Source organism: Paroedura picta, chromosome 5 (genome assembly GCF_049243985.1).
Source record: "Paroedura picta isolate Pp20150507F chromosome 5, Ppicta_v3.0, whole genome shotgun sequence".
In the NCBI taxonomy this organism is placed as follows: domain Eukaryota; kingdom Metazoa; phylum Chordata; class Lepidosauria; order Squamata; family Gekkonidae; genus Paroedura; species Paroedura picta.
In genome coordinates, this window is record NC_135373.1 from 41676765 (window position 1) to 41702335 (window position 25571).

At 46.1% G+C, this 25571-nt stretch overlaps 1 protein-coding gene across 2 annotated transcripts in view; it reads right to left on the bottom strand.

Annotated features, from left to right (window-relative positions):
* Nucleotides 1-25571, bottom strand: part of CSMD2 (CUB and Sushi multiple domains 2) — a 644506-nt gene that overhangs the window by 412585 nt on the left and 206350 nt on the right. For both annotated transcript variants that reach the window (XM_077337490.1, XM_077337489.1), the window contains one exon: nt 21662-21869. In XM_077337490.1, coding sequence (XP_077193605.1) covers nt 21662-21869 — 208 coding nt within the window. The remainder of the gene's footprint in view (nt 1-21661; nt 21870-25571) is intronic.

The following is a 25571-nucleotide window of genomic DNA, read 5'->3' on the forward strand; positions in this document are numbered from 1 at the left end:
TGTACATTCTTTTTGACAAACGCCAGGGCTCTCTCAGCACACTGAGAAATTCCACATGAGCCCTCAAGGCTCTTCCGTCCCTCCCCCTTCCTGATCCATTTGTAAACCTGATCATAAACCCATCACCGCTGAGACTTCTACCATAGTGAGGTGTTCAGAAAAACTGGGTGTTTTGTGATGCTGGCGTGATTTGTGCTTGTAAAAAAGCAGGGCATATTCCCCGCTCCTCACCACCATGGTTCAAAAAGCCCATTTGCTCCAATAGGCTTACCGGTTAATTTTTCAAGTAATATGTCTGCGAGCATAATGGGGTTTGTATTCTGCTGGTTATTAATGTAGTGGGATTCCTAGGGATTTGAAGGGGAAGCCTAGGAAAGGAGAAGTTTAGGAAAGGGAGGGAGGTCAGCAGGGTATAATGAAGCCATGTTCTCCTGGGGGACTAGTCTCTGTTGTCTGGAGTTTAGCTGCAATTCCAGGAGATCTCCAGGCCTCAAAAGGATCCTGTGCCTCTTGAAGAACCAGGGAAGGTTATCGCAATGCTGATCTATAGCTAAAAGTAAACCACAATCCATATAATTGGTGGAACATGGGAGATCTGTAAGGAGAGTGATTCACGAGGATATGAGGGGGGCATCGGAGGAGATGTGTAGTTGGCCTATTTAGATCAGGAACTTGCGGGAATTTTTCAAATAATCTCCTTTTGTGTCTTGCCTGGCTCAATAGAAGACTTCCTGCTCCTTTGAGCACATTGTCTCCCTGCTTGCCTTCATATTGGACTGAATGAATGAACAACAGAACAGTGAGTTAGGACTCTCTCCTCTTTCTATACAAAACTTGTTTCTCTTGGTAATAAAACTACTTTATTCTTTTAAGAAGCCTGGTGTTCTGCCCCCCACCCCCCGCATTGCGTATTTAAACTCTGGCAACAAAAATACCTTTCAAGGTATTAATACCTTTCAATAATACCTTTCCGTGTTCAAGGTGTCAAGTTTTGTACACCTCTACCTCAGGATTGATATTACATTTAAAAAAATGAGTTGGAGGGAGATTTATTTATATATTTCGTTTCTATCCTGCCTTTCTCCTCAGTGTGAGCACTAAGCTCCTTACGACGTTTCCCTCGCCTTCATTTTGTCCTCACAACAACCTGGCAAGGTAGGTGAGGCTGAGAGTGTGTGACTGGTCCAGGTTCATTTAGAAAGCTTCTATGGCAGAGTAGGGATTTGAACCTGGGTCTTCCCAGATCCCAGTCCAAAACTCTAACAACTATACCAGACCAGCTCTCTGTTTCAGGCTATGTTTTTAAAAGTCACAGTGAGCCAGCAGCAGTATGAACCCAGTCCACTTAAGGCTCAGTACCGAGCATTTTGACAGTGACCAATGTACAAACTTGGCCTGTGCTCTCTTTTTGGAATATGGCCTACTTTGGCTCGAGCTGCCCATTCCCCTGCAGTTCCTTCTTTCAACCACCTTGATGGGGACGCAGAAGCTAAATCCTTGTCCTTTTCATTTACTCATGTGTAAAGCTTCTTGGCTGTTTTTCTTTTTTAAAAAAAAATTAACCCCCCCCCCCCGCCAATTTTTGTTTTGGGGAAGAAGAAAAAAGCAGCAACTGAGAAGTTTTACAAATGTGGATGCAAAAATCTAGATGGGGGGAGAGAAAGGGGGCACAGAACCTTATGTGTCCATTCTGCTTAGAGACGGAAAAAGAAAACCCAACATAATCGCTGACAGTTGTCGCCGTGTAGTTTCACAGCGAATCCTCCTCAGTCCAACGAAATTTCAAAGGGACTAGGTGGCAAATAAGCTTTCATGGGCATCCCGAACATAAAGGGGTCCTGTTCTCGCTTTTCCAAAAGTTCAAAGCCTCCTGAAAAGCCAAGCACTTTGGGATCCCTCTGGTTTCACTGCTGAGGAGAAATCGAGTATGAGTGTGGCTATCCCACTAAAATCAAAGAGTTGTGGAAATTATTACCCAGCATTCTCCAAAGGGGTAGCAGGGATGTCGCTAGCTTGAACTGTGCAACCGTGAAAGCTTCCCTGCCTTTTCAGATAGAGACCGCAGAGATATAGAAATGCTTTCAGAAAGATTCAAGCTGAGTCTCCATATCTGGAGAGGATCTGAGATCAAGGACATCTTGCATTATCTTTTCAGATGTTTCGATTTATGAACAGACTCGTAAAGAGGATTTACTGCATTAGGCTTGCGATTGGTCATCAAGATATAAAGGTATTTATGCCTTGAATGGAGAAAATGTTTCAATTACGATCAAGGTAGGGTGCCTTTGCTCCTGCTCTGAAAGCCAGATTTAAATTGATTTCGGCGCATGCGGCAAATTGTAAGAGGATGGATGTAGCGTCAGGATGGCTTCTTTCTATTTTTAAATCCTGATTGCATTTGAGATCGGGTCTCGTGTTTCTATCAGTTTTATAGATTATATTCCCAGCTTGCTTTAACAATTGTGAAAATTTATTTTAAATGGCTTTCAGTATGTATTATTGCCTGAAACAAATAATTACTTACCTGCGAAGTGGTATAAATCACACTAGATAAAAATCAATGCTTTGTTTGTTTTAAAGGAAAACCTGGATTTTTGTCTGTAGAAAGTTTCCCTTAAAAATAAATAAACAACCTGGTTAAAATTAAATCTAAATGTAATCATGTTAAACGGTGATAACCTTTTTTAAAAGGATACCATATGAAACACATTGAGTTAAAAGTTTTCTATGCAAAAAGTGAACTGTGGGAAAACAGTTTGAGGACCAGCATTATAAACATGGAAATACAGATCCTATTTTCCGGGCTGGATCATCTGAGCTTTTTCACTAAATTTTAATGTGTTCAAACAAAGGCTGGATAGCCATCTGACAGAGAGGCTGATTCTGTGAAGGCTTAAAGGGTGGCAGGTTACAGTGGATGAGCGATAGGGTTGTGATGTAGGGTTGGGCGATTTGCCTGACGAAGTGGCTGTTCCTGCCTGTAGCAGCCAGTGCCACAGTGCAGCCGGGGTGGGGGGGAGGCGCGGGTGGTGGCGCAGGTGCAGAGCTCTGCACCTGTGTATGTGCGTCGACCGGCGAGCCAGTGCCCGCGCCTCCCTCCCTGCCCACGCCACAGCGCAGGCTACTACGGGCAGGAACGGACGCTTCAGCAGCCGAATCACACAACCCTAGTTGTGCGTGACCTGCATGGTGCAGGGGGTTGGACTAGATAACCCAAGAGCTCCATTCCAACTCTATGATTCTATGATGATGGATTTGCCAAAAATTCTATGGTAAATCCATAGATTTTTTTTTTTTTTTTGGTTTTCTCTAAAGTTACGGAACACAGCTTCCATTTTTGCTCCAGAAGTGATGTTGTGGTATGAATGTCATCAACTTTTTTATTAATAGTTTTCATACCGGCAACAAGGAGAGCTAGCAGAAGGCCTCCCTACTCTGGTTCCGCACTCATGCATCCCCTCTTGGTGTTTGTTGATGTGGATCTCACAAGCTCCACCGTAAACTGTTTTCAGTGGTCAAAAGGATGCCATTCTCTCTCATTCAATGGTATAAAAGCTGGTAGGCTCCAACTCTATAACTTTGGGTTGTCAACATTGATTTGGGAAGTGCCTGGAACTATGAGGGTGGAGCGTAGGGAATGCAGACTTTGGAATGGGAGGGGGGCTCAGCAGGGATGTAGTGGCTTAGACACCAGCCTCCAACCATACCAATTCCTCCAAGGAAACTGATATCCGTAGTCTTGGGATGAGTTGCGACTACGGGACAACTCCAGACCCCACCTGGAAACGAACAACCCTACTAAAGGTAAAGGTATCCCCTGTGCAAGCACCAAGTCATGTCTGACCCTTGGGGTGACGCCCTCTAGCGTTTTCATGGCAGACTCAATACGGGGTGGTTTGCAAGTGCTTTCCCCACAACCCTACTATCACTACATTTATTATTATAACTGGCACGCCTCTTGCAAGCCCTCACAGGATCTGAGATTCAAGCCCTAACTCCAGGAGACATTAAATTCTAATGTCAGAATCATCCACTGCCCCCCCCCCCCAAAAAAAACAAGAACTCTTACATTTATGTTCCACTAGTTAAAATAAAACTCAACCTGGTATGGGGTTGAGATCTATTTTTAAAAGGCTTAAGGACAGCTAAGGGAACTCAAGGGACAGTCACAAAAGCAAAGTCTCCGGTCTGTTTCAAAGCTGTTTAATAAAATTTGTGCCATCTATTTATAGCTGACTGTAATGTACTACGTCTCAGACATCTATTAAATAAAGCGTACATCACCTAAAATAAATAAAAACCATCAAGTTGGTCTATATTTCCATAAATCATACCCTCCTAGATAGTAGAAATGATCAATGAGTTGCAAAATTAACACGCTTTGTGGATTGTACTAACCGTTTAGTATGGACAATTGTTTAAGAACTATCTGTGAATTACCAATGGGACACCTAGGTTTTAAACTGGCATTTTTCTCTCTTGATGATTTTAATTGCATTGATTGAAATTGTGTGGGTGTGTGTGCCTGCACATCCTGGCTAACCATGTTTTAAGGCTGAAGTCTGCAACTTTGTCTTCCAAGTGCTCTGTCTTCCAGGACTAACATCAAAAGCTGTTCATCACTATTAAAGAAGACACTGTTAGGTTGTAAAGGAATAATTAATGGTGGTAAAGAAGATGTTCATATTCTGGGGAACAGAACAGTTGTAAAAAATTATCATTTAACCATCGGGTCTTCTTTTTTCTCCCCTGCATTCCCTGAAAAGCTCCATGTTTAATGACAATTGGCCAAAAGTTATAAAAATCAATTAAAAGATATTGCAGTTTAAACTTCCATATTCATCATACCAATACCTAAGAACATTTCGCCTTAAGACACTGCAGGCTCTGGCCCTTTGATTTTATGGCCTGCATTGACAGCTTTTTGATGGAGAAGGCAATCAATTAATAATCCTTATTTTAAGTCACTGAAACTGGTCCAGGTTAACTCAGTTCCAGGCAAAAAGCTGAGTCAATTATTTCTCCAGTCTTGCAAGCCATGGCCCGTGTCTAACTATAATGTTAATAATAATTAAGCGCTGTTAAGTCACCAGTGACTTATGGTGGCCCCTCAAGGGGTTTTCAGGGCAAGCTGAACATGGCTGGCTTGCCGTTGCTTTCTTCTACACAGCCAGTCCCAACCTCCTTTGTTGTTGCCCATTCAAGTTCTATCAAGGGCCTTCTGTGCTTCATTTCCAAGCTCTGTCAAGCTCAGCCTAGTTTGGGTCATTCAGGCAACTCTGGGCCATTCAGTAACCCAGATACTAGATCTGACTAGCAGACAGTATAGTAGTAATTGATCCTAAGACTTTCTCTTGTCTTGCTTAAGGGGTAAGACTCCCCTCTCCTGAGTGCCTTTGGGGACTTCAGAAGACAAAGACAGGACCATGCTGATGTCTTCCATCTTGGCTGACAGACCACTTGTTTTCTCCAGGGAGATCTTTTGGAGAAAAAGCAATGTGCATGCCACATTGCCAAAAGGACTAAGGCAGGTAGTCATCACCATCTTCCTCAGAAACAAGTTCCCTAGAGCAGGGGTAGTCAACCTGTGGTCCTCCAGATGTTCATGTACTGCAATTCCCATGAGCCCCTGCCAGCTTTTGCTGGCAGGGGCTCATGATAATTGTAGTCCATGAACATCTGGAGGACCACAGGTTGACTACCCCTGTCCTAGAGCACAAGATACCATGAAGCAAATAATCCTGCTCAAAGTCATCATCAACACCAATAAAATCCATCTCCCCAATTCACACTATCCCTTTGGTCTGAAAGGGAAATCTTCAGCACACATACCATGGATTTCCTTTTGTTAGTTCAGGGATCTACAATGTATGGCTCCAGAGTAAAAAATGGCTCAGCATGGAACTAAGTATAGCTCTTTCAAAAGGAAAATGTTATGTCAAGGTGTACAAGATGGGTAGGTGGGATGCTGTTGGAACCAGTACGCAAAGGCAACCACAGGCAAATATTTTTAGGAATGGCCTTTTCAGAGGTGCTTTACAGACAGGGATATGGCAGAGGCCAACAGGTGTCTGTAGTCTGAATATGAACTACATGCCTGTGAACCCAAAGACAATTACAGGGCGTTCCTCAGTTGTTATGAGACCATGTGTGTTTGTGTGCACATGTTTGTGCGGGTGCTACTACCTAATAAAGAAATCCCAACAACCAGTATGTGGGATGTGGGAATGTTACAGATTACGAGATTCAGTGTGGTATAATGGTCAGAATGTCAGACTACTACTACTATTATTATTATTATTATTATTATTATTATTATTATTATTATTATTATTATTATTGAATTTATTTCCCACCACTCCCTTGCAGCTCGTGTCGGGTTCTGGAAGACCTAGGATCCAATCTCCCTCTGCCATAAAAGTTTGCTGGAATGACAGTCACACACTGTCAATTCAACCTATCCCTTAGGGTGGGGATAAAACAAAGGGAAGGAGAATGATGAACACTTCTTTGAGTCCCTACTGGGGAGAAAAGTGGGGTGTAGCAGAAGTAAATAAATGCATTATAAATATTAATCAATATGACAATTATTAGCAACACATTTTGATGCAATCTAAATATAAAACTGTTGTTTGAAGTAAACTATCAACCTGGCTTTCCCTACAATGTTTCAGGTCTCAACAATGTTCATGGCTCCAGGTTCCAAAACACTAGAGTCAGGTTTCTAGATACCCATCTAAGCTGGTGACCATGAGAAATATACAAGAACAGGAGATGAACGGAACCTCTTCACCTGCAGAGAGCCCAGAGAATAAAATCCTGGCCAGGAAAGCAGGTGTGGCCTGGAGATCTCCCAGAATTATAACTGGACTCCAGACAACAGAGATCAATTCCCCTGGAGAAAATGGCTGCTTTAGAGGCTGGGTTGTACGATATTATACCCCACTGAAGTCCCTCACTTTTCCAAATCCCCACCATGCTCAGGGTCCTCCTCTGAAATCTCCAGGAATTTCCCAACCCCAAGGAAGAACCCTAGCTACTATACAAATGACAACACATGTTCAGGTGATCTTCAACGTGGCAGTTCAGCAAAAGCATGGCAAAGGGAAAGAATGTACCACCATCCATCTCTGACAAAGGTAGAACAACCCAGAAACCCCATACGTGAAAACATTACCCCAAATCCTTGAATAAAGCCTTCCAGGATTGACTTGGTTACAAATTTCAGTAAATAGTTGGCTTTGCAAGCCACAAGCTGCCCTGCACCTTCTTTTGCCTCTGCTTTGCCCTGCCCCACCACTCTAACAAAGCCTGCTGTAACCAAAGTAGAATCTGAGAAAGCAGTAGGTTTGATGCCCTTCTATATCTTTGTATTATGACACTGGTGGATAAATGGGTAAATACTGCTTCCGACAGACAAGAAGTCAACAGAGCAGAAAAATATGGCACTTTTTTTTTTGCATCCTACGAAACCAGTTCACCCGCTCTCTATGACCGAAAACACAATTAGAGCAGGCCCAATAAACTAGAATGCAGTTGACATCTTCCTACCAGGCGAGAAAACTGTCATTCCTAATTGGCTAGGCGGCCTTCATCCTCTCTCGCGGCTCCGCTCCTTGTGTTTCCCCATTTCCACTACAATTTCATTTTTCACATTTCAGGAAAACAGGAGGGCCCAAGATCCCACCGGATACGGCCGTTAAAGGGAGACGTGAAAAACACTTTTTTTACTCGGGTGCGGAATGGCTCCACAATTTCATCCTTAGGCATCACACGCTCGCTCAATCACCGCCAAACCACCTGCTCCGCAGCCGTATGGGTACCAACGCATCACTCTGGGAATGGGGCCAGGTGAGATCCAGAAACCAGTCAAGGATGTCCAAACACAAAACCAACCCAACCCATAGGTATCTAGCACAAACTCCCGCTGTCTGCTGCCCACTGGGAATCCAAGTTGCCTGCACAAACTCCAAGAAGCACTGCACATGAGTGGGAAGGAGAAACCACCAAAATCAGCTACATTGCTCCTATGTCACTCCTATGTTACTCGTAAAGGTAAATGTATCTCCTGTGCAAGCACTGAGTCATGTCTGACCCTTGGGGTGACGCCCTCTAGTGTTTTCTTGGCAGACTCAATACAGGGTGGTTTGCCATTCCCTTCCCCAGTCATTACCATTTTACCCCCCAGCAAGCTGGGTACGTATTTTACCGACCTCGGAAGGATGGAAGGCTGAGTCAACCTTGAGCTGGCTGCTGGGATCGAACTCCCAGCCTCATGGTCAGAGCTTCAGACAGCATGTTGGCTGCTTTACCACCCTGCGCCACAAGAGCCTCATTATGTTACTCATAGTTTCCGGCAATTCCTAGAGTGACCAAAATCACTTCCAGATTTTCTTCAGAACTGACATAATAATGCTCCCAATATAACCTCTCATGCCCCTGCCCCAAAATCTCACCCCCCACCATGTCCCTGCATGTCCTGGCAACCTTTGAATGCAGTTTAGCAAGACTGTGCATTCAGCCAGACAAAGCAAGTACTAGGTGGCATGTCTGTGATATCCCTACATAATCCAGGCAGTGTCAGCAAAATTAGCCCTGTGTATACAGAAAACCTGTATAGGGCTGCCATTTTGGATTACAATATGGGGGAAGAGGCAAGGTTCAAAGGCCCATAACAGGTTTGTGTTCATTAAACCAGGGGTAGTCAAACTGCGGTCCTCCAGATGTTCATGGACTACAATTCCCATGAGCCCCTGCCAGCATTTGCTGGCAGGGGCTCACGGTAATTGTAGTGCATGAACATCTGGAGGACCGCAGGTTGACTACCCCTGCATTAAACAAATGCATGGGGTAAGAAAGTCCTATCCCCAGTTACCAAGCACACAATGTCTGTACCTTGAAATAAGAGGTGAGGATACCTTTCTAACTCCAAGCAATATCGCATGGAGGCCTAATTAGAAAAGGGGTCAACTTAGCTCCTAATGGAACTTCCAGTCCTGGTGTACTGTACAGCACCTGTGTTGTTCTTTTGAACAGAGGTCACACCCTCCTTCACCCAAATGCAAGTAACTGGCATTTTAAGCTTAAGAGCAAAAAGAATTAAGTCCCCCGAACGAATAGTTACCTAGTCCCAAGCCAGAAATGGCTATCTGTACACAGCCCGTGGCGCCAGGGGCGCCAGGGGCTGTATAAAGGAGTAAGGGGTAGTGGGGAGGAGTTAGGGCGGGACCGGTCCGGGATAAAAACTCGGAGGGGCCAATCAGGAGCCGCGAAGCGGCTCCTGATTGGCCCCTCCAAGTGCCCATCCCGCCCGAAGCAGGCAATGGGGAGCCGCACAAAGCGCGGCTCCCCATTCCCTGCTTCACACGCACAGCGACAGGTGAGCGCTTCGGGGGCCGTTCGCCGCTGGGGGAGGGTGGGGGTGGTGGGAGCCAGCCTTCGCTCGGCCTCCGGAGCGCCCTCGCGGCAGCGAGGGCGCTCCGGAGGCCGAGGGAACGCCGTTCGCCGCTGGGGGAGGGTGGGGGTGGTGGGAGCCGGCCTTCGCTCGGCCCCGGCAGCGGCCTCGCCCGGCGAGCCCGCTCCCGGGGCCGACAGGACGCCGTGGGAGCCTTTGGGAAGGGTGGGGGGGTGGGAGCCTCCTTTCCCAGCCCCCCTTTTCCCTCCGGCTTCTGCCGGGGCTGAGCTCTCCCTCGCACCCGCGAGGGAGATCTCCGCCCCGACAGAAGCCTCCTTTCCCAGCCCCCCTTTTCCCTCCGGCTTCTGCCGGGGCTGAGCTCTCCCTCGCAACCGCGAGGGAGATCTCCGCCCCGACAGAAGCCTCCTTACCCCACCCCCCCTTTCCCTCCGGCTTCTGCCGGGGACGGGCTCTCCCCCCCCAGCCCATCTAGCGCCCATTTTATTTCAATTTAAAATGGGCTTGAAATCTAGTTTGCTTTATAAAGATCAGCTCGAAACTAATCCCTGCATTTACCCACACCCAGCCCCAATTCCATGCTCCGGAAAGAGCAAGAGAAAAAAAACGGTCCCCACATAGACCCATTATGCACGGGGGTTTTAGCGCACATTCGGGGTGGAATGGCGGCGACTAAAATCACGGATAACGCACGGAGCCGGCTGCAACCGGCTGCAGCTTCGGTGCATGCCGCCGAAAAAGCCGCGTCAGTGAAACGCGGAAGAAAGCGCAGCTTCCGGGTGAGCGGGGCGCAACCAGAAGCGGCGCCCGGATCGGCGCGTGCATAATCGGTTACTCTGGGTTTTGCCGCCGTCGCGCCCCGCCCCGTGTATAACCGGTATGCGTCGCGTCTTCCCCCTCCGCGTTTTCCATGTGACCCGAAATCGCCGTTTCGGCGGCCGTGCATAATGGGCCATAGTGACAACTCTAGGAATTTCTCCTCGTCTCTATGTTAAAGAAAGAGTAAGCAGTCTAGACTGTCAAGCAGAAGTGACATATTTTTCTACCATCCCAAGTCACTGCCCGTAAAAACTCTTGGCATTTGCTGAGGTAGTGTTGGAAACCCTACCAGAGATTGATGTCTAATGACTTAGCAGAATTTGCTACTTTTGCACAGAGGGCCTGCTTGCTTATCTATGCTTAGCATATGTTGTTCTAACCTCTCTCTGTAAGAGGCAAATCTGGTAAATTAATAGTGTTTGCCTGTTCGTTTTAATCCAATTTGGGGTAGACAAAATGAAGCATAGACCTGAGACCTGCTAATAGATGCTCTCCTTTCCATATCTTGGAGCCCAAATCTGATAGACAAAGAAGAGAAGTGGTGTCCGTGTGAGAAAGAGTTGGGGAATCTGTCAACAAAGACATTGGCTAACCTCCCAATCACGAAAATGAGCAAAGCCAAGATCTTATACCATCTTTAATGGTAAACAAACAACCAAAACGGCCTCCAGATTTGTACCGTTTTCAATGTGGCATTTTCATCAGTGGTTGTTTCCTCCTATAACTATTTAATGAGCATAAAGTCATAAAGTCATCACATGGTATTGTTCCTTTAGATATCCAACTGGTATATGCTGAGGATCTAGTCCTTCACTAATTATGTGATCTATTGTTCTTCACTGAAATTTTAATAATATATATTTGGCCTTTGGCTCCAAGGTATGGGGAAGCTTAGTCAAATCGCTCACTCATTTGTGCAGTCTAATTGCCACTTTTCTCTTGGGAGGATGGAACCGAGGGAAAGGGGAACGTGAACATTATTGGTGCAGCTGGCCTTGAGTCAGCCTTGCATGAATGCTGTCAATGTGCACGTGGGCGCAAGACTAGTTTGCATGCTTTTCCTGGGTTTCCAGAATTATATTGATGTGCGTATTGCCTATCAAATCAGTTTCAGCAAGAATACTCATGAGCTTTGTATCGATACTTCCATAAACTGCTTTTGCTGCTCATCCAAAGTATGTTCACTGAGAAAGTCAACAGGCGTCCAAAACACTTTAAAAGTTGCTGACTTGGCCCAGCTGTTGCAGTTTAATTGCACTTGGCCTCCTGTTATTGGACCCTGACCTACAGGCAGTAGACAGGGCAGCAACAACTCTATTTCCCTGAGGACTAGAAACCTGAGCAGGGTTATCATGCAAGCAGACAGCATGGTCTCTGTATTACAGCTCCTATTCTTCCACTTCAGCTGCCCCCCTCCCATGGGGGCTTGCATTATATCCTACATAAATTGGCCAAGTGGGAGGCTTGTTTGTGTACATGAATTTCTGGGCCTGATTACAGTTGTTAATAACACTAAATATTTGAGTCATAATGCTTTCTCTGGCCTTGAGTCTCTCTGCCACGTTACTAATAATTAAAACCAGAGGTTCTTGTTTATTATTATTTTTTGAAGGAAATTAAAAGGAGAGAAGCAGAATGATTTCTAACAATATTCTGAAGCTGACTCATAAACATATTTTAAAAGAAAACACTAGACTGCACACATACCCCATCCCTACAGGCAAAAATTACTTCTAAAAAGCAGAGGGGGAAAATGAATCATTTCAATTTAATTACCTACCTCCGGGTATTCTATAGCAACTTTCAAAAAGCAAGATTTAAAAGGCTTTTTATAAGGCTGCTTTTGGGACTGAAAAGTTTGTTTCTTGAGACTACATGCATTTGTTACTCTAGAACGAGCAGGGCTTTTAAGCTGGTAGACAGCTGGCGGTGACCCTCCTGTTGACACCTGAAAGAAGTAAGTCCCCCTCTGGGGTGCTTAGGAAGGAGGGCACAATCTGGAAGGGCAGGGGTTATCCCGATGACCTGCTGGTCACCAAAGGAAAGGATGGATAATGGTAACAGGGGAAGTCAAGGTACATTCAGGCGGGCAGCAGTGCTGGTTGTGAAGCAACAGAATAGAACAGACTTCCCCATTGGGAAGTCATGGAAAAGCAAGTCAGTACAGAGACAGAGAATGAAAACCCACCTAGTACCTACATACATATTAATTAACATGGGGCATAACCCACTAGGATGTTCTACAATTTATTTATTTTATTTATTTATATTTGATGTTTTATTAGCCACCCCTATCTTCATCTAGGCTCGGGGTGGTGTACAACATATATTTCTGCAGCAGAGTAATAAAAAATAATACTAAAAACTCTATCCCAGTACTTCTTCTGAATATACCTGGGTGGCGTGGAATATCCGGGGGGAAAAGGAGTAAAACAGGGTAGGAGAGGAGAGGCTGATTCAGTGAAGGTTCAAGGGGGTAGCAGGTTGCAGTAGATGAGCAATAGGGTTATGAGTGTCCTGCATAGTGCAGGGGGTTGGACTAGATGAACCATGAGATCCCTTCCAACTCTATTATTCTATGATTCTAGGAGATGTTGCCAAATAAAGCATACTTTCACTCCCTTCCCCCTGAAAGATTTACGAGTAATACGGGAAAAAGCAAAATGCTGTAGATCCAAACTGATGGCATTCTGCTCATCCCTGGAGAAAGTAAGAAGTTAGGACCTGGAATTGCAACTGATCGCCAGAGTACTGAGACCAATTCCCCTGAAGGAAACGGTAGCTTTGGTGAGTGAACTTTATGCCGTCAATTCTCTGCAGGGCTTCATCCCATCCTCACACTCCACCCTCCCCAGTTTCCACTCCCAAATCTACAGAAATGTCCAAAGCTGGAGTTGGCAACCACTAATTCCCTCTCTCTTGCAATCAGAGTACTGTAGAGTGGTTAAAGCAGGGATTCCCAAACAGGGGTCCATGAGCCCCTGGAGGTCCCCGGGGACCCTGAAGGGGGTGCCCAGGAGTTCTGAAGCAGTGTGGCATGTGGGGGGGGGGGCAGACTGTCTTCTCAGCTCCTACTCTTCTTTCCAGCCTACATGAGGAGAAGTCCCCACAGCAGCAATAAATGCAAGGGGAGGGTGCAAAAGGAGGGTTAAAGGTTTGGATAGTGATGTCACTTCTGGAGGTGTGGCCAGGGGTGTGTGGCCAGGGGGTGTGGCCAGCTGACATCACTTCTGGGGATCCTGGAAGTCTGGGGGAAAAAATTTCAGGGGCTCCTCCACAGTCAAAACGTTGGAAAAGGCTGGGTTAAAGCCTTGAATTAAGCCTGGGGATACCTGGGTTCCAATTCCTACTCTGCCCTGGAGGGCTCTGAACACTCTTGGCCCACTCCTCTTCTCTTAGTCTAGCCTACCTCACAGAGTAGTTGTGAGGATAAAACAGGTAAGGGAGAGCAATGTATGCACCTCTGCAGAAATGGCATGATAAAATATACAACTGCTAGCCAGCTAGATAAATGGACAGACAGGCAGGTGGGCTTCTAGGGCATTTCACACATTCTTCAGTCCCCACCCCAATGTCTTGTACATTTTCACCCCGTCTTTCTTCCTTTGAGATCACAGGATTCGCCCTTCTCACAAGATTCAGATCTCAGATTGGTTACAAAACTAGATACGGGAGGAAAGGGCATCCTTTGTATGTTCCAGACCGCCTCAGAAAGGGAGAACGGAAGTCAATGAGTGACACAATTAAAGATATGGCTGGGCATAAAATTAAAAGGTAATGCATTTACAACGGACGTGTCGCTGTTGCATATAACAGCATGTTCAAGTAGCTAATTTCATCCTTGCTCGACAAATTATTTGGGGGCAAATACAGTGCCACAAAACTATTAATCTGCAATAGCAGCCATTTAACGGGTTCCCAATTGTTTAACGTTTCCAGGGCTTCTGAGAAAATTAGATGTTGCTGTTTTCAATGCCAACATGGCTTTTATTAGCATGCATTAATATTTCAGGGTGCTATTATTTCCCTCCGAGTCTGGCTAACTTGCATAGCCGTGCGAAGCCTTCTGAGGTGCTTGTCTGGGTGAAGTGTATGGCAGCATGTGTGCTTCCTGCAAGGCACGGGGAACTGGACGCCTGCCAAAGGTCCTTGTATCCAATTTGCTACCCTTTCTTGAACCTGGGGAGGAGAGAGCATCTGGCAGGGATCCCAACATCCTAAAGGTAGCCCAACAGAGAAGCTGTGCAATGAAAACCAGCCCACCTTTAGCAAAATCTTCCTTGAGGCTACCAGGCAAGGAAAAGTTGTCTACTTGGAGAAGGCATATCCATCTACCCCTGTCCCCTTTCAGGCCATCAGGATGGACAAAGGGCTTTGAGCCCCCGTTATGTTAAGTTGTTGTGGCCCTCTGTTCACAGGTCTGCCTTGATCATTGCCTGGGGTGGCCAAACTGTGGCTCTCCAGATGTGCATGGACTACAATTCCCATGACCCCCTGCTAGCATGGCACATGATGCTGGCAGGGACTTATGTACATGTACACTGGGATAGCCAGAGTTTAGCCACCCCTGATCTACGTGATGGCACGGGTTGCAAAGGGAACAGCTCTGAAAAACATTACGCAACTGAATCAAAATGACTTTTCTCTTTCCTGCAGAGGAATTGACAGGGGTTATGTTAATGAAAGGGTCATCATCCATCTCTATTCAAATACATAAACCTAGCACAAAGGTCTCCAAACGTTTTGAACCTGTAGGCACCTTTGAAATTCTGATACAGAGTGGTGGGTACAACACAGAAGTGCTGCCCTGAAGATCTTTGCGTTATGGTGACAGCTGCTGGCAAACTGACCATGGGCCAATCAGAAGGCCTGCATTTCTCTACGCAAAGGTGTCTCAAATTGGCTTACATTCACTATTATTTTCCTCTCCCCGCAACAGACACCCTGTGAGGTGGGTGAGAAAGCCCTGATATTCCTGCTCAGCCAGAACAGCTTTCTCAGTGCTGTGGCTAGCCCAAAGTCACCCAGCTGGCTGCATGTGGGGGAGCAGGGAATCAAACCCGGCTCACCAGATTAGAAGTCCGCACTCCTAATCACTACGCCAAGCTGGCTCTGATGGGGACCTGGGCTACAGATGGATGCTAATAGCACATTCAATAATCATTCCACCTAGGTGGTAGCATTTTTCTTTTTCTTTTCTTTTTGCATTCACCTTACCAATGTCTAAAAAAAGAGAACAGCCCCTGCATACATGCCAAAGACACATCCAATGGCCATCTCTGACTTAAAGCTAGATCAGCTCCCTTTCAGAAAGCAAGCAATGCTCCCGAAGCCAAGAACATATGCCACGGATAACATTTTTATTAGAACTAGCAACATGGAGAAGCTTGTGGATCCCACATAATTCTTCATTGGGCCAGAGACTGCAAAATTTAGAGAGGGGGGGAGCAGATTTTTCCAGGTCACTTATGGCAGGATGTGGCGTCATTTCTAACAGGCACTGGATGATGCCCACCCTTCTTTATGACTTTCTTTTAAATGACTTGTTATGATGGATCTCCAAAATAAAGAGCAACAAAGTCCTGATTATAAGGGAAAATTTGGCTATAGGCAGATGGAGCCTGTGTTATTTTAAGACTCTTGCACAGATGATGTAGTGCATCTTTTATTTGCCAGGTCTCTCTCTCTCTCTCTCTCTCTCTCTCCCTCTCTCTCTCCTAAAACAGCTGGTAGAAAGGGAGGGGGGACCAATGTGAATCACTTTGCTGGTATCTGTAAGAAAGGCCTAAAGTCCTCAGAAGGGTTACAGTTGTGTCCAAGAAGCAAGGCCCTGGAGTCTTGCAGCTGCAGCCGTCTCAACAGAGGGCTTGATGAAGATCTTTGCCAGCAGGAATGGATGCTGGTGGGCTTGCACAGTGCAACTACACAGTTAGGAGGAACATGTGGCTGTTATCCCCCACCCGAGGGGCCCATCTCTTTCCTATTAATACTTGCTTAAAGCCAACCAGGCTTTCCTCACACCTACTCCACTCTGCTCCCTGTCTGAAAGCACTGAGTTCTTGCTCAAGAGCCATTGGCATCACCTTCTCCGTTTCCCATCTACTTGAGCCGGCAAGACTCAGTGTATGTGTACGCATCTTCCACACCTTCCCTTCTCCCCAGAAACCACTTCTGACCCCAGCCCAGGGTCAATTCCCAGGGTCATGGGACACCTGTGGAGTCACATCCAGGCAGATCTACGGGCTACCAAGGGGAGGGGGAAGGAGGTGAAGTCACTACTCTTGCCCCTTCCATCAGAGGATCTCTACAAGGATATGACTCCACACTGGCCCTGTGGAACCAGGAAAGAGGCATTAGTGAACCCTGTCTCAAGAAAATAACCACTCTTGCTGTCATTGTTCATAACTCCTTTCACCACTGCTGATACATCTCAGCCCAACCCGCTGAGGTCTGCATGAACTTGCACTCTTGACTGGAACCAGCAACAGTAATGGTATGGAGGCAAACTCAGGAGGGTCACCAGAGGAGGGGAGGGAGACTTGATTTGGTGGCAGCCCTAGCTGAGAGTAAATGCCCTCAAGTCACAGCCAATTTATGGCAATCTTGTAGGGTTTTCAAGAGTAGGTGGCCACTGTCTGACTCTCTGGAGCAACCCTGGACTTCCTTGGTAGTCTCCCATCCATGTATTAGCAAGGGATGACCATGCTTAGCTTCTGTGATCGAATGGGATCATCTAGAGTGGGTCTTAGTTAACTTCAGAGTATATTTAACTTTGGCAAGTTCTCCATGACTACCCAAACGGTCAAACACTGTAATCCTTTTTGCCATCTTCATGCTTTTAGGGGGAAGGGGGCGGGAAGTAAGGTTATGGGCCATTAAATTCCGGACTTTAAATTTTAGTTAACCAGACCTGTGCTATGAAGATCATTAGGAAGGGGACACATATCAAAGGAAGAAACCCATTGCTGTCGAGCTTAACCAAGCTATCAAAAAATATGCAGGGATTTCTCATTACTGCACCCTCTTTAAAAAGTTCTTAATAGCAGCAATAACTGCTACAAATGCTCATCATTAAATTTTCCCGTTTAAGTGCACAATTTCACTTGTGGATGTCACCCTGTGGTTTAATTTCACATTTAAGAGCATAGATGCCCACCAGTACTGTCATGTAGAGCAGTGGTCCCCAACCTTTTTTAGGCTGGGGACCGGCAGGGCATCGGGCCCTGCCCGCAAGGACCGCGCCCGCGCGGGCCACGCCCACGCTTCGGGCCACGCCCGCCGGCCGCGCCCGCCGGCCGCACCCGAGCCGCGCCCGGCCGCGCCCGCTGGCCGCACCCGCGAGCCGCGCCCGGCCGCGCCCGCGCCTGCACGCGCGCGGCCCGGCCCTGATTCCTTCTCCCCGCCCTCCCGCAGTAAGTAGCTTCCCGGGCTGCAAGCTTGCGGCCTGGGAAGTTTTTTACTGCGGGGGGGGGGGGGCGGGGAGAGGGAGCCGCGGCCCGGTGCCATGGCCTTTGTGGCCCGGCACCGGGCCGCAGCCCGCAGGTTGGGGACCACTGATGTAGAGCAGTGGTCCCCAACCTTTCCGAGGCTGGGGACCGGCAGGGCATCGGGCCGCGCCCCCGCGGACCGCGCCCGTGCGGGCCATGCCCGCGGATCGGGCCGCGCCCACGGATCGGGCCGCGCCCACGCCGCGCCCACGCCGCGCCCGCGGATCGGGCCGCACCCGAGCCGCGCCCAGGCCGCGCCCACGGATCGGGCCGCGCCCGCGGATCGGGCTGAGCGGGCGTGGCCCGCACAGGCGCTGCCCGGCCCTGATTCCCTCTCCCCGCCTCCCGCAGTAAGAAGCTTCCCGGGCCGCAAGCTTGCGGCCTGGGAAGTTTTTTACTGCGGGGGCGGGGCGGGGAGAGGGAGCCGCGGCCCGGTGCCATGGCCTTTGCGGCCCGCCACCGGGCCGCGGCCCGCAGGTTGGGGACCACTGATGTAGAGGAGTTAAACAGCCATGTTTTTTTTTCTTAAGTTTTGTGCATTTTTTATGTCCTGTATTTAATATTTTTAATGGGGTTTTATTGGAGTTTTAGTGTTGATAAACTACCATTGTGACCTGCCACGAGAAGAGGGATATAAAAATCCAAATAATAGTAGTAGTAGTAATAGTAGTAGTAGTAGTAGTAGTAGTAGCAGCAGCAGCAGCAGCAGCAGCAGCAGCAGTAGTAGGAGGAGGAGGAGGAGGAGGAGGAGGAGTGTTGTTGTTTGTGGTGTTGGTGGTAGTATCCAGAGAGAGGGCGAAATCTGTTGCCCACTGTAAGCCCTTGAGGTGATGCAGGTTTCACATCTAACTCCAACTGCATTCCTACATTACTGCAAGTTTAATGGTTTTGACAGATATCCTGGACAAAGATCCCACTGGAAGGGAGGGATCATACTATCAGACCAGTACTCCAGTTGCCATTGCATAGGTATTTAGGAGACAAGATAAATTACTGCAGGACCAGACAAATAAATACTGGAATACCTTGTCAGTCAGCCCTACCTTGTGACAACCGTTAAGTAAATTTACTAAGTGTATAAATTATTTATTTTCCACAGAAAGATACCAGCTGGCTTGGGGTAGCTGTTAAGAGCAGCAGCTTCTAATCTGGGAAGCCAGGTTTGATTCCCCACTCCTCCACGTGCAGCCAGCTGGCTGACCTTGGGCTAGTCACAGTCCTGTTAGAGCTGTTCTCACAGAACAATCCTGTCAGAGCTCTCTCAGCCCTACCTACCTCACAGGGTGTATGTTGTGGGGAGAGGAAGGGAAGGCAATTGTGAGCTGCTTTGAGACTCCTTTGGGAAGTGAAAAGCAGGGTATAAAAACAACTTTTCTTCTTAGTCACTGTGTTTTGAAGAAACTCTGTTTTACAGATTTATTCTGTATTATAACAATGTAAATGGTATGACTTCTCCCAAAGAATCTTAGAAGTTGAGGTCTGATAAGAGGGCTGAGGAATCATGGTTAATTCAGCTCACATCCTGATTACCAATCATGAGTAGGGAGCCGATCTTTTAGTGACTTATTCAGATGCATCTGGGTTACTTCCAATGTGCACAGTAACTTTGCTTTCTCACGTGGTTATTCTTTTTCTTGCGCCTGCTCTTTTCACCACTCGTTTGCCATCACTGGCTCTAAAGTTTACAAGGTCCTTACAGGGACTCAGTGGAGGGCACATATAATCCCTGTACTCTCCTAGTTTAGCTGGTCCCAGATTGGCGATCAAATCAGATCCCAAGTATTGTTCATGGCCTTTAAAGCCTTAAACCATCTGGGATGGGGCCTGCAGGCCCATCTCCCCCAAAAGGCATTAAGATCGAGCCAGAAAAATTTGCCCAAGGAAATCAGATTGGCCTCACTCAGAGCAAGATGCTCTTTGGCCCCGCCCCAGCCTGGTGGAACGCTTTCCCAGATGAGATCAGATCCCTGTGGAAGTTTGAACGGTTCCACAAGGCTTGTAAAACAGCTGTTCTGTCAGGCCTGTGGTTGAGGCCTAAAACACCACAATTATGCTGGCCTCCCTGCCAAAGGCCACAATTATTATTATTATTATTATTATTATTATTATTATTATTATTATTATTATTATTATTATTATTATTGTTTCTATCCTGCCACTTTCCTTCTTGGGCTGGTAGGACTTTCTACCTCCTCTCTCCCTCTTTTCCAAGGCATTTGACAAAATTAGGCAATTAATGATTTAATTGTTTCAGATTGCTTTAGATTTCTATTCATGACAATAATTTACTCTTTTTTTGTTTGTGTATGTTTTACTATGATGTACTCCACCCTAAGTTTAAAAGGAAAGGGTGGGAAATAAGCACAATTATGAATGAATGAATGAATGAATGAATGAATGAATGAATGAATGAATGAATGAATGAATTTGAGATTTCTCAGCTAGGACTTACTACTGAGATCACTTCAATACCTTTTCAACCTTTCATGATCTCAGCTAATCCTGCTATAGCTTCTGGAAAGCACTTCTTGTTCACATACTGCTCATTGACCAAAGAAACCCACCTCACCCCAAAGGCAGTGCAATCTAGCCAATGTTGGTCATTAAAGGATCTATTCAACTGAGCAGGAACAAAGAGATGACAAAATGCAGGCAATTCCACTCACAACCACCCAACTATGACCTTAGGCAATATTGCTTCTTCTCCAATAAATGAAATGATGCCGTTCTTGAACAGCGCAAAATCATCAGCTAGCTGCAATAACTCAGTCCTATCACACAAGCAGGTACTGCACAGGTTCAAAACTACTCAGCATGGTCTTGTGAATGATGTGGATTTCACCAGGGAGCAATGAAGTGATCAGGATCTCATCTCCTGTGTAATCGAAAGTGTCTAAGCAAGGTTAAGTTCACCTGGACATCATGGCAGTTCTCAGCATGTCATCTTGAGGTCTTTCACCCCCTCCACTGCCCAAGAGGGATTGTTCCCAGGGAAACAGCGAACGACTGCAGAACTACACATGGCAATTACTAAGTTACATCACTTCTGTATTTTGTTCTATCAATAAAGAACACTGTCTTTTAGTCCTCTCAGCCAGATATAGCTTCATACACATGTTTTGCAGGCTTAAAAGTATACAGATAGCTAACTGAGATATTGAAAACATTTCCTTTGGCTGCAAGCACAGGTCAAAAAAGGAGAAGAGTTTTGTATTTTAACCACATTTCCTAATTACTGCTACCACAAAACCTAATCTGAATCTCTTCACAGTTTCTTGTCCTGTTATTTAAGCCATGAGAAAAGTATTGTATATAAATAAATATATGGATAACTTTGGTTGCCACCAAAGCAAAAGCCTAACTTCTAACCCTAGGTGAACATATCTTTTGTTTCTTAAAATTTCACTATAATTTTACAAACCAAGACAAGTGAAACAAACCATCAACCAGAGACTAGGAGCCCATCCCATCATCAACTGCACCCGCAGTAGAAAAATGGAGCCACAGTGCAGTAAAAACTGAGTTGTTCAGTTCTGAATGTTGAATTACAAACAGTTTTATTCAATGCAAGTTCTTGTTAAAATTGTTCTATATTTAAGTCAAGATGTTTACTGTGTGTATCGTTTATGAGAGTTCTAATGTAAACCACCCTGAGCTGAAAGGGAGGGCAGTATATAAATATAATAAAAAAAATTAAAATAAATAAAATTCCATTTAATAGAATATTAGACCAGGACAGAAAGTAATTATTTAAGAAATGAATCCATCTATCACTGCTGGGTGTTGTATATGGAATATATAATCAAAGCATGGAAACTTCATGTGCACAGATGCACTAAGCACCACAATGAAATGTCTAGGAGCCATGGCAACCTGGCACTTGGCATTGGCCAAGCCCTGAATTAACCTAAAATTACACAATGAAGCATAACAGTTGTCTTACCATAGCGATGACCCCTCTGTTCCTGTAACTTCTAAAAAATCATATCCATCTTCCAGTTGAAAATCCATAAACACCAATGCGATAGTGTCTCCAGGCTCGGCTAGAATGGTCCATGTGCAATCGGCATTGTTGTTATACTCTGAAGGATAATGGGGGGTTGCAATAATTCCACTCTGCCCCCGAAGGGTCCCACCACATGCATCGTCAGCTGAAAAGGCAAACACAAAGGTAAACACAAAGGTGTGTTTTGCTACAAAGTACAAATGTTTAGTCCGCTTGATCTGCCGGCTAGTGTTAGAAAGTTCAACTGGGAAGCTTTTTAAAGGAGTTGGGAATCATCAACTGACCATTTCTGACCAATCGTCACTACGACTGTTTACGCACTGGAGGTTTCATGCCGAGTTGCAGGCTAGAGTTTTAGTTGTGGCAGGTTGCCCCACCTCTTCCTGCACCCACGTGGGGGAGCATTTGGCCTGGTGCACCTCATCTGCCCCTGATTTGTGCTCCTGCAAGGGAGCTGGAGCAGTGAAGTTCCCAGTGCATAAACGGTCTAAGAATGGAAACCACAAATAATTGTCCAATGGCTTAGGTTGGCTAAGAAGAAGACGATGATGGGCTGGGTTTTATACCCCGCTTTTGACTGCCCGAAGGAGTCTCAGAGCGGCTTATTGTCACCTTCCCTTCCTCTCCCCTCTTTTTGAACCTTCTGAGGAGAGGCTCCAGCAGTAAAGTTTTGTGCCTTTACCTCAAATCCCACCACCACCACCACCGAACATACCCCAGGATAAATTTGCCATTGATTTTTATCCTTTTATCCTTTATTTTTAAGCTCATATAACCAAAGGTCAGGAGTATAAAACCAATGCATCACAACAAGGTAAAAACAAACCTTACAAGACATGGCAGAAATAGCAAAAACAAAATATAATTCTGGTTGTTCCCACCGCAGAAAATGATATTATTGTCATGGGAAAGATACAGACAAGAGAAACCCAATCCATACTGACTGGCGCACATTCCCTCTGAGGAAAGGCTAAAGAAGCTGGGACTATTTAGTTTTCAGAACAGACGTCTAGAGGAAATGTTTGACAGAGATTTATGGAGTTATTCACGATAGGGAGGGAGCTTCCTCTCCCTTTCTCACAATACAAAAACTCAGGGTCACCCAACTAAAACGATCAGCATTAGATTCCGAACAGGTAGAAAAAAGTACTTCACTGCCCAACGCATAATTAATTTCAAGCATTTGCTGCTGTAAAATGTGGTTATGGCCACTGGCTCAAATAGCTTTAAAAGGGGGATTAAACAGATTAATGGAAGGCAGGGTCTATTGATGCCTATTAACTAGGATGGTTAAAATTGAGCCAACCAATTCAGTATGAGACTGAATGCCAGTGGTTGGGGGTAGCAGAGGAGGCCGGGGGGCGGGGGGGGGGGGAGGGAGATAATGCCTTTGTACCCTGTCTATAAGTTTCCTAGAAGGAGCTGTTTGGCCACTTTGGGAATCCGCATGCTGAACTGGATAGATCACTGCTCTGATCCTTAAGTGTTCTTGTTACACTTTGGTACATCAGTTTGTTCCTTCCTTCCTTCCTTCCTTCCTTCCTTCCTTCCTTCCTTCCTTCCTTCCTTCCCTCCCTCCCTCCCTCCTTCCTTCCCTCCCTCCCTCCCTCCCTCCCTCCCTCCTTCCTTCCTATCTCTATCTCCTTTCCTTCCTTCCTTCCTTCCTTCCTTCCTTCCTTCCTTCCTTCCTTCCTTCCTTCCTCCAAGAAACAACTTGTTTAACTCCCACTTTGTGGCTGTTTGATAAGTTATATTATTCCAGACATTCAAGTTTACCCTCTGAAATACATTATTACCTCAGGTTGAAATCCATTATCAGCCAGAAGCTCACCAGGAAGCTACAGGTCACCTTGTTGTCTATAAGTCTTGTTTGCAAAAGAGACAACTAACAATAGCAGTTGTGATAAAGTCTCAGTAGTAATGCGATAATGTCTCAAATGTTCTAGCACGCGGTCAAACCACAATACCCCCACCATCAATGACAAACAAATCGGGACACTGTGAGGCAGAACAAACAAGCAGATAGCAATGCAGATACTGGATCTATAATTGCTTGGTATTAGATACTTTTGTATTTATAGAATAGTTTGTATCATTTTGGCGATTTGCACTGAATTATCTCTTGTGTTGATAACTGATTTTTGCTGTTTTTTGTGCTAAATCCTCTTCACTTAGCGGTATCTGTCTATCACCCCTACTATGTACACTGGATATATGGCAACTGATGTATATAACAGTAAAGATCAACCCACTTATCACCTTGAAATCCTCCTCATTCCCTTTTAAAATCAGCAGCTTAAAAGAAAATCACAAAAGAACACAATTGTCTTTCAATTTGTCTCTCCCCCCCCCCACCTCCCTCCATGTTTCAAAAGTATAATGATAGCAATCACAAAGTATACCTTGCAGGGAACATCAGCAGTAAGAAAGAGGTACTGGATCTCTCTTTTGTGCACAGAGCTGATGGCGGAACACCTCCGCCCACCCCAGTCCTATGGCTCCCAAGAATTACCGTGCTTTCCAAGGTCTTTCAGGTCATCTTTTTGCTGTACCGTGCATATTCCCCAAGGCATGCTTAAAAGTGATTTGTTCAGCCTGATTTTAAGTACCAAGATGAACATAACTGCTATCACGTCCCCTGAGACAGCTGAACCACCGGACCGTTTGTCTCCGTGCCCCCGCAAGATGCTGCCTGAATGTCCTGCTCTCTCACTCAGTTTTCCCTGAGGTGGGCAAACCAATTTGGAAGCAGAGGCCTATTCCAGGAAGAACCTTAGTTATATGGATGTGTAAAGGCTTCTAATAAGTGTTGCTCATCTTTATGAAACTCTTCGGGCACTTTTCCAAACTCCTTAGCCTCTCTGCCTAAAGCCCTCCTAATCTCGCTTCAAATTTTAATGCAGGTGAAATACAACATGATTGTTTTATTTATTTAGGAGGAGAGTTGTTTTTTATACACTGTTTGTCACTAACAATCACCTTTCTTTCATCTCCCCCCAAAACAGACACCCTGTGGGGTAGATGAGGCTGAGAGAGATCTGACATATAGAAGATAGAGCAGAGTTGTTCTCTCTTGCCCCAGTGGGAGTGACCAGAACCAATGGGATGAAATTAATTCAACAGAAATTCCATCTCAACATCCAGAAGAAGTTCCTGACAGTCAGAGCAGTTTCTCAGTGGAACAGGCTTCCTCGGGAGGTGGTGGGTTCTCCATCTTTGGACATTTTTAAACAGAGGGTGGATAGCCATCTGACGGAATGGTTAATCCCCAACCTTTTTATCACCAGGGACCGGTCAACGCTTGACAATTTTACTGAGGCCCGGGGGAGTAGTCTTTTGCCGAGGGATGTCGCTGCCACCGCCTGAGCCCCTGCTCCGCTTGCTTTCCCGTCAGCGCCCCTGACTTCCTGCCGCCCACTGGGGGATGCTGCTAGCAGCAGCTGCACAGTGCCACGCCGAGGGGGAGCCCCAGCCATGGTGGCTACTGGAGAACACCAAAGGTGAGCCAGCAGCAGAGTGGCAGGGCAGCCCCCAAGGCAGCAGCCGGGGAGGAGGACGAGGAGGAGCTGCGGCCTGGTACCTACTGATCCACGGACTAGTACTGGTCCCCAGACCTGGGGTTGGGGACCATTGATGTAAGGAGTTCATAGTCTGACAAAGAGTGCTTGCACTTGAAAGCTCATACCCTGAATAAATCTTTGTTGGTCTTAAAGCTACTGGACTCTGATTTAAGTTGGTCTTAAAGCTACTGGACTTTCACAGGATGTGAAAGGAAGGACAAGCAAATCACGATGATACTGAAGGGCTTCTTGGAGGAGCTTTACAGAAAGATAAATGTTGCAGGTGA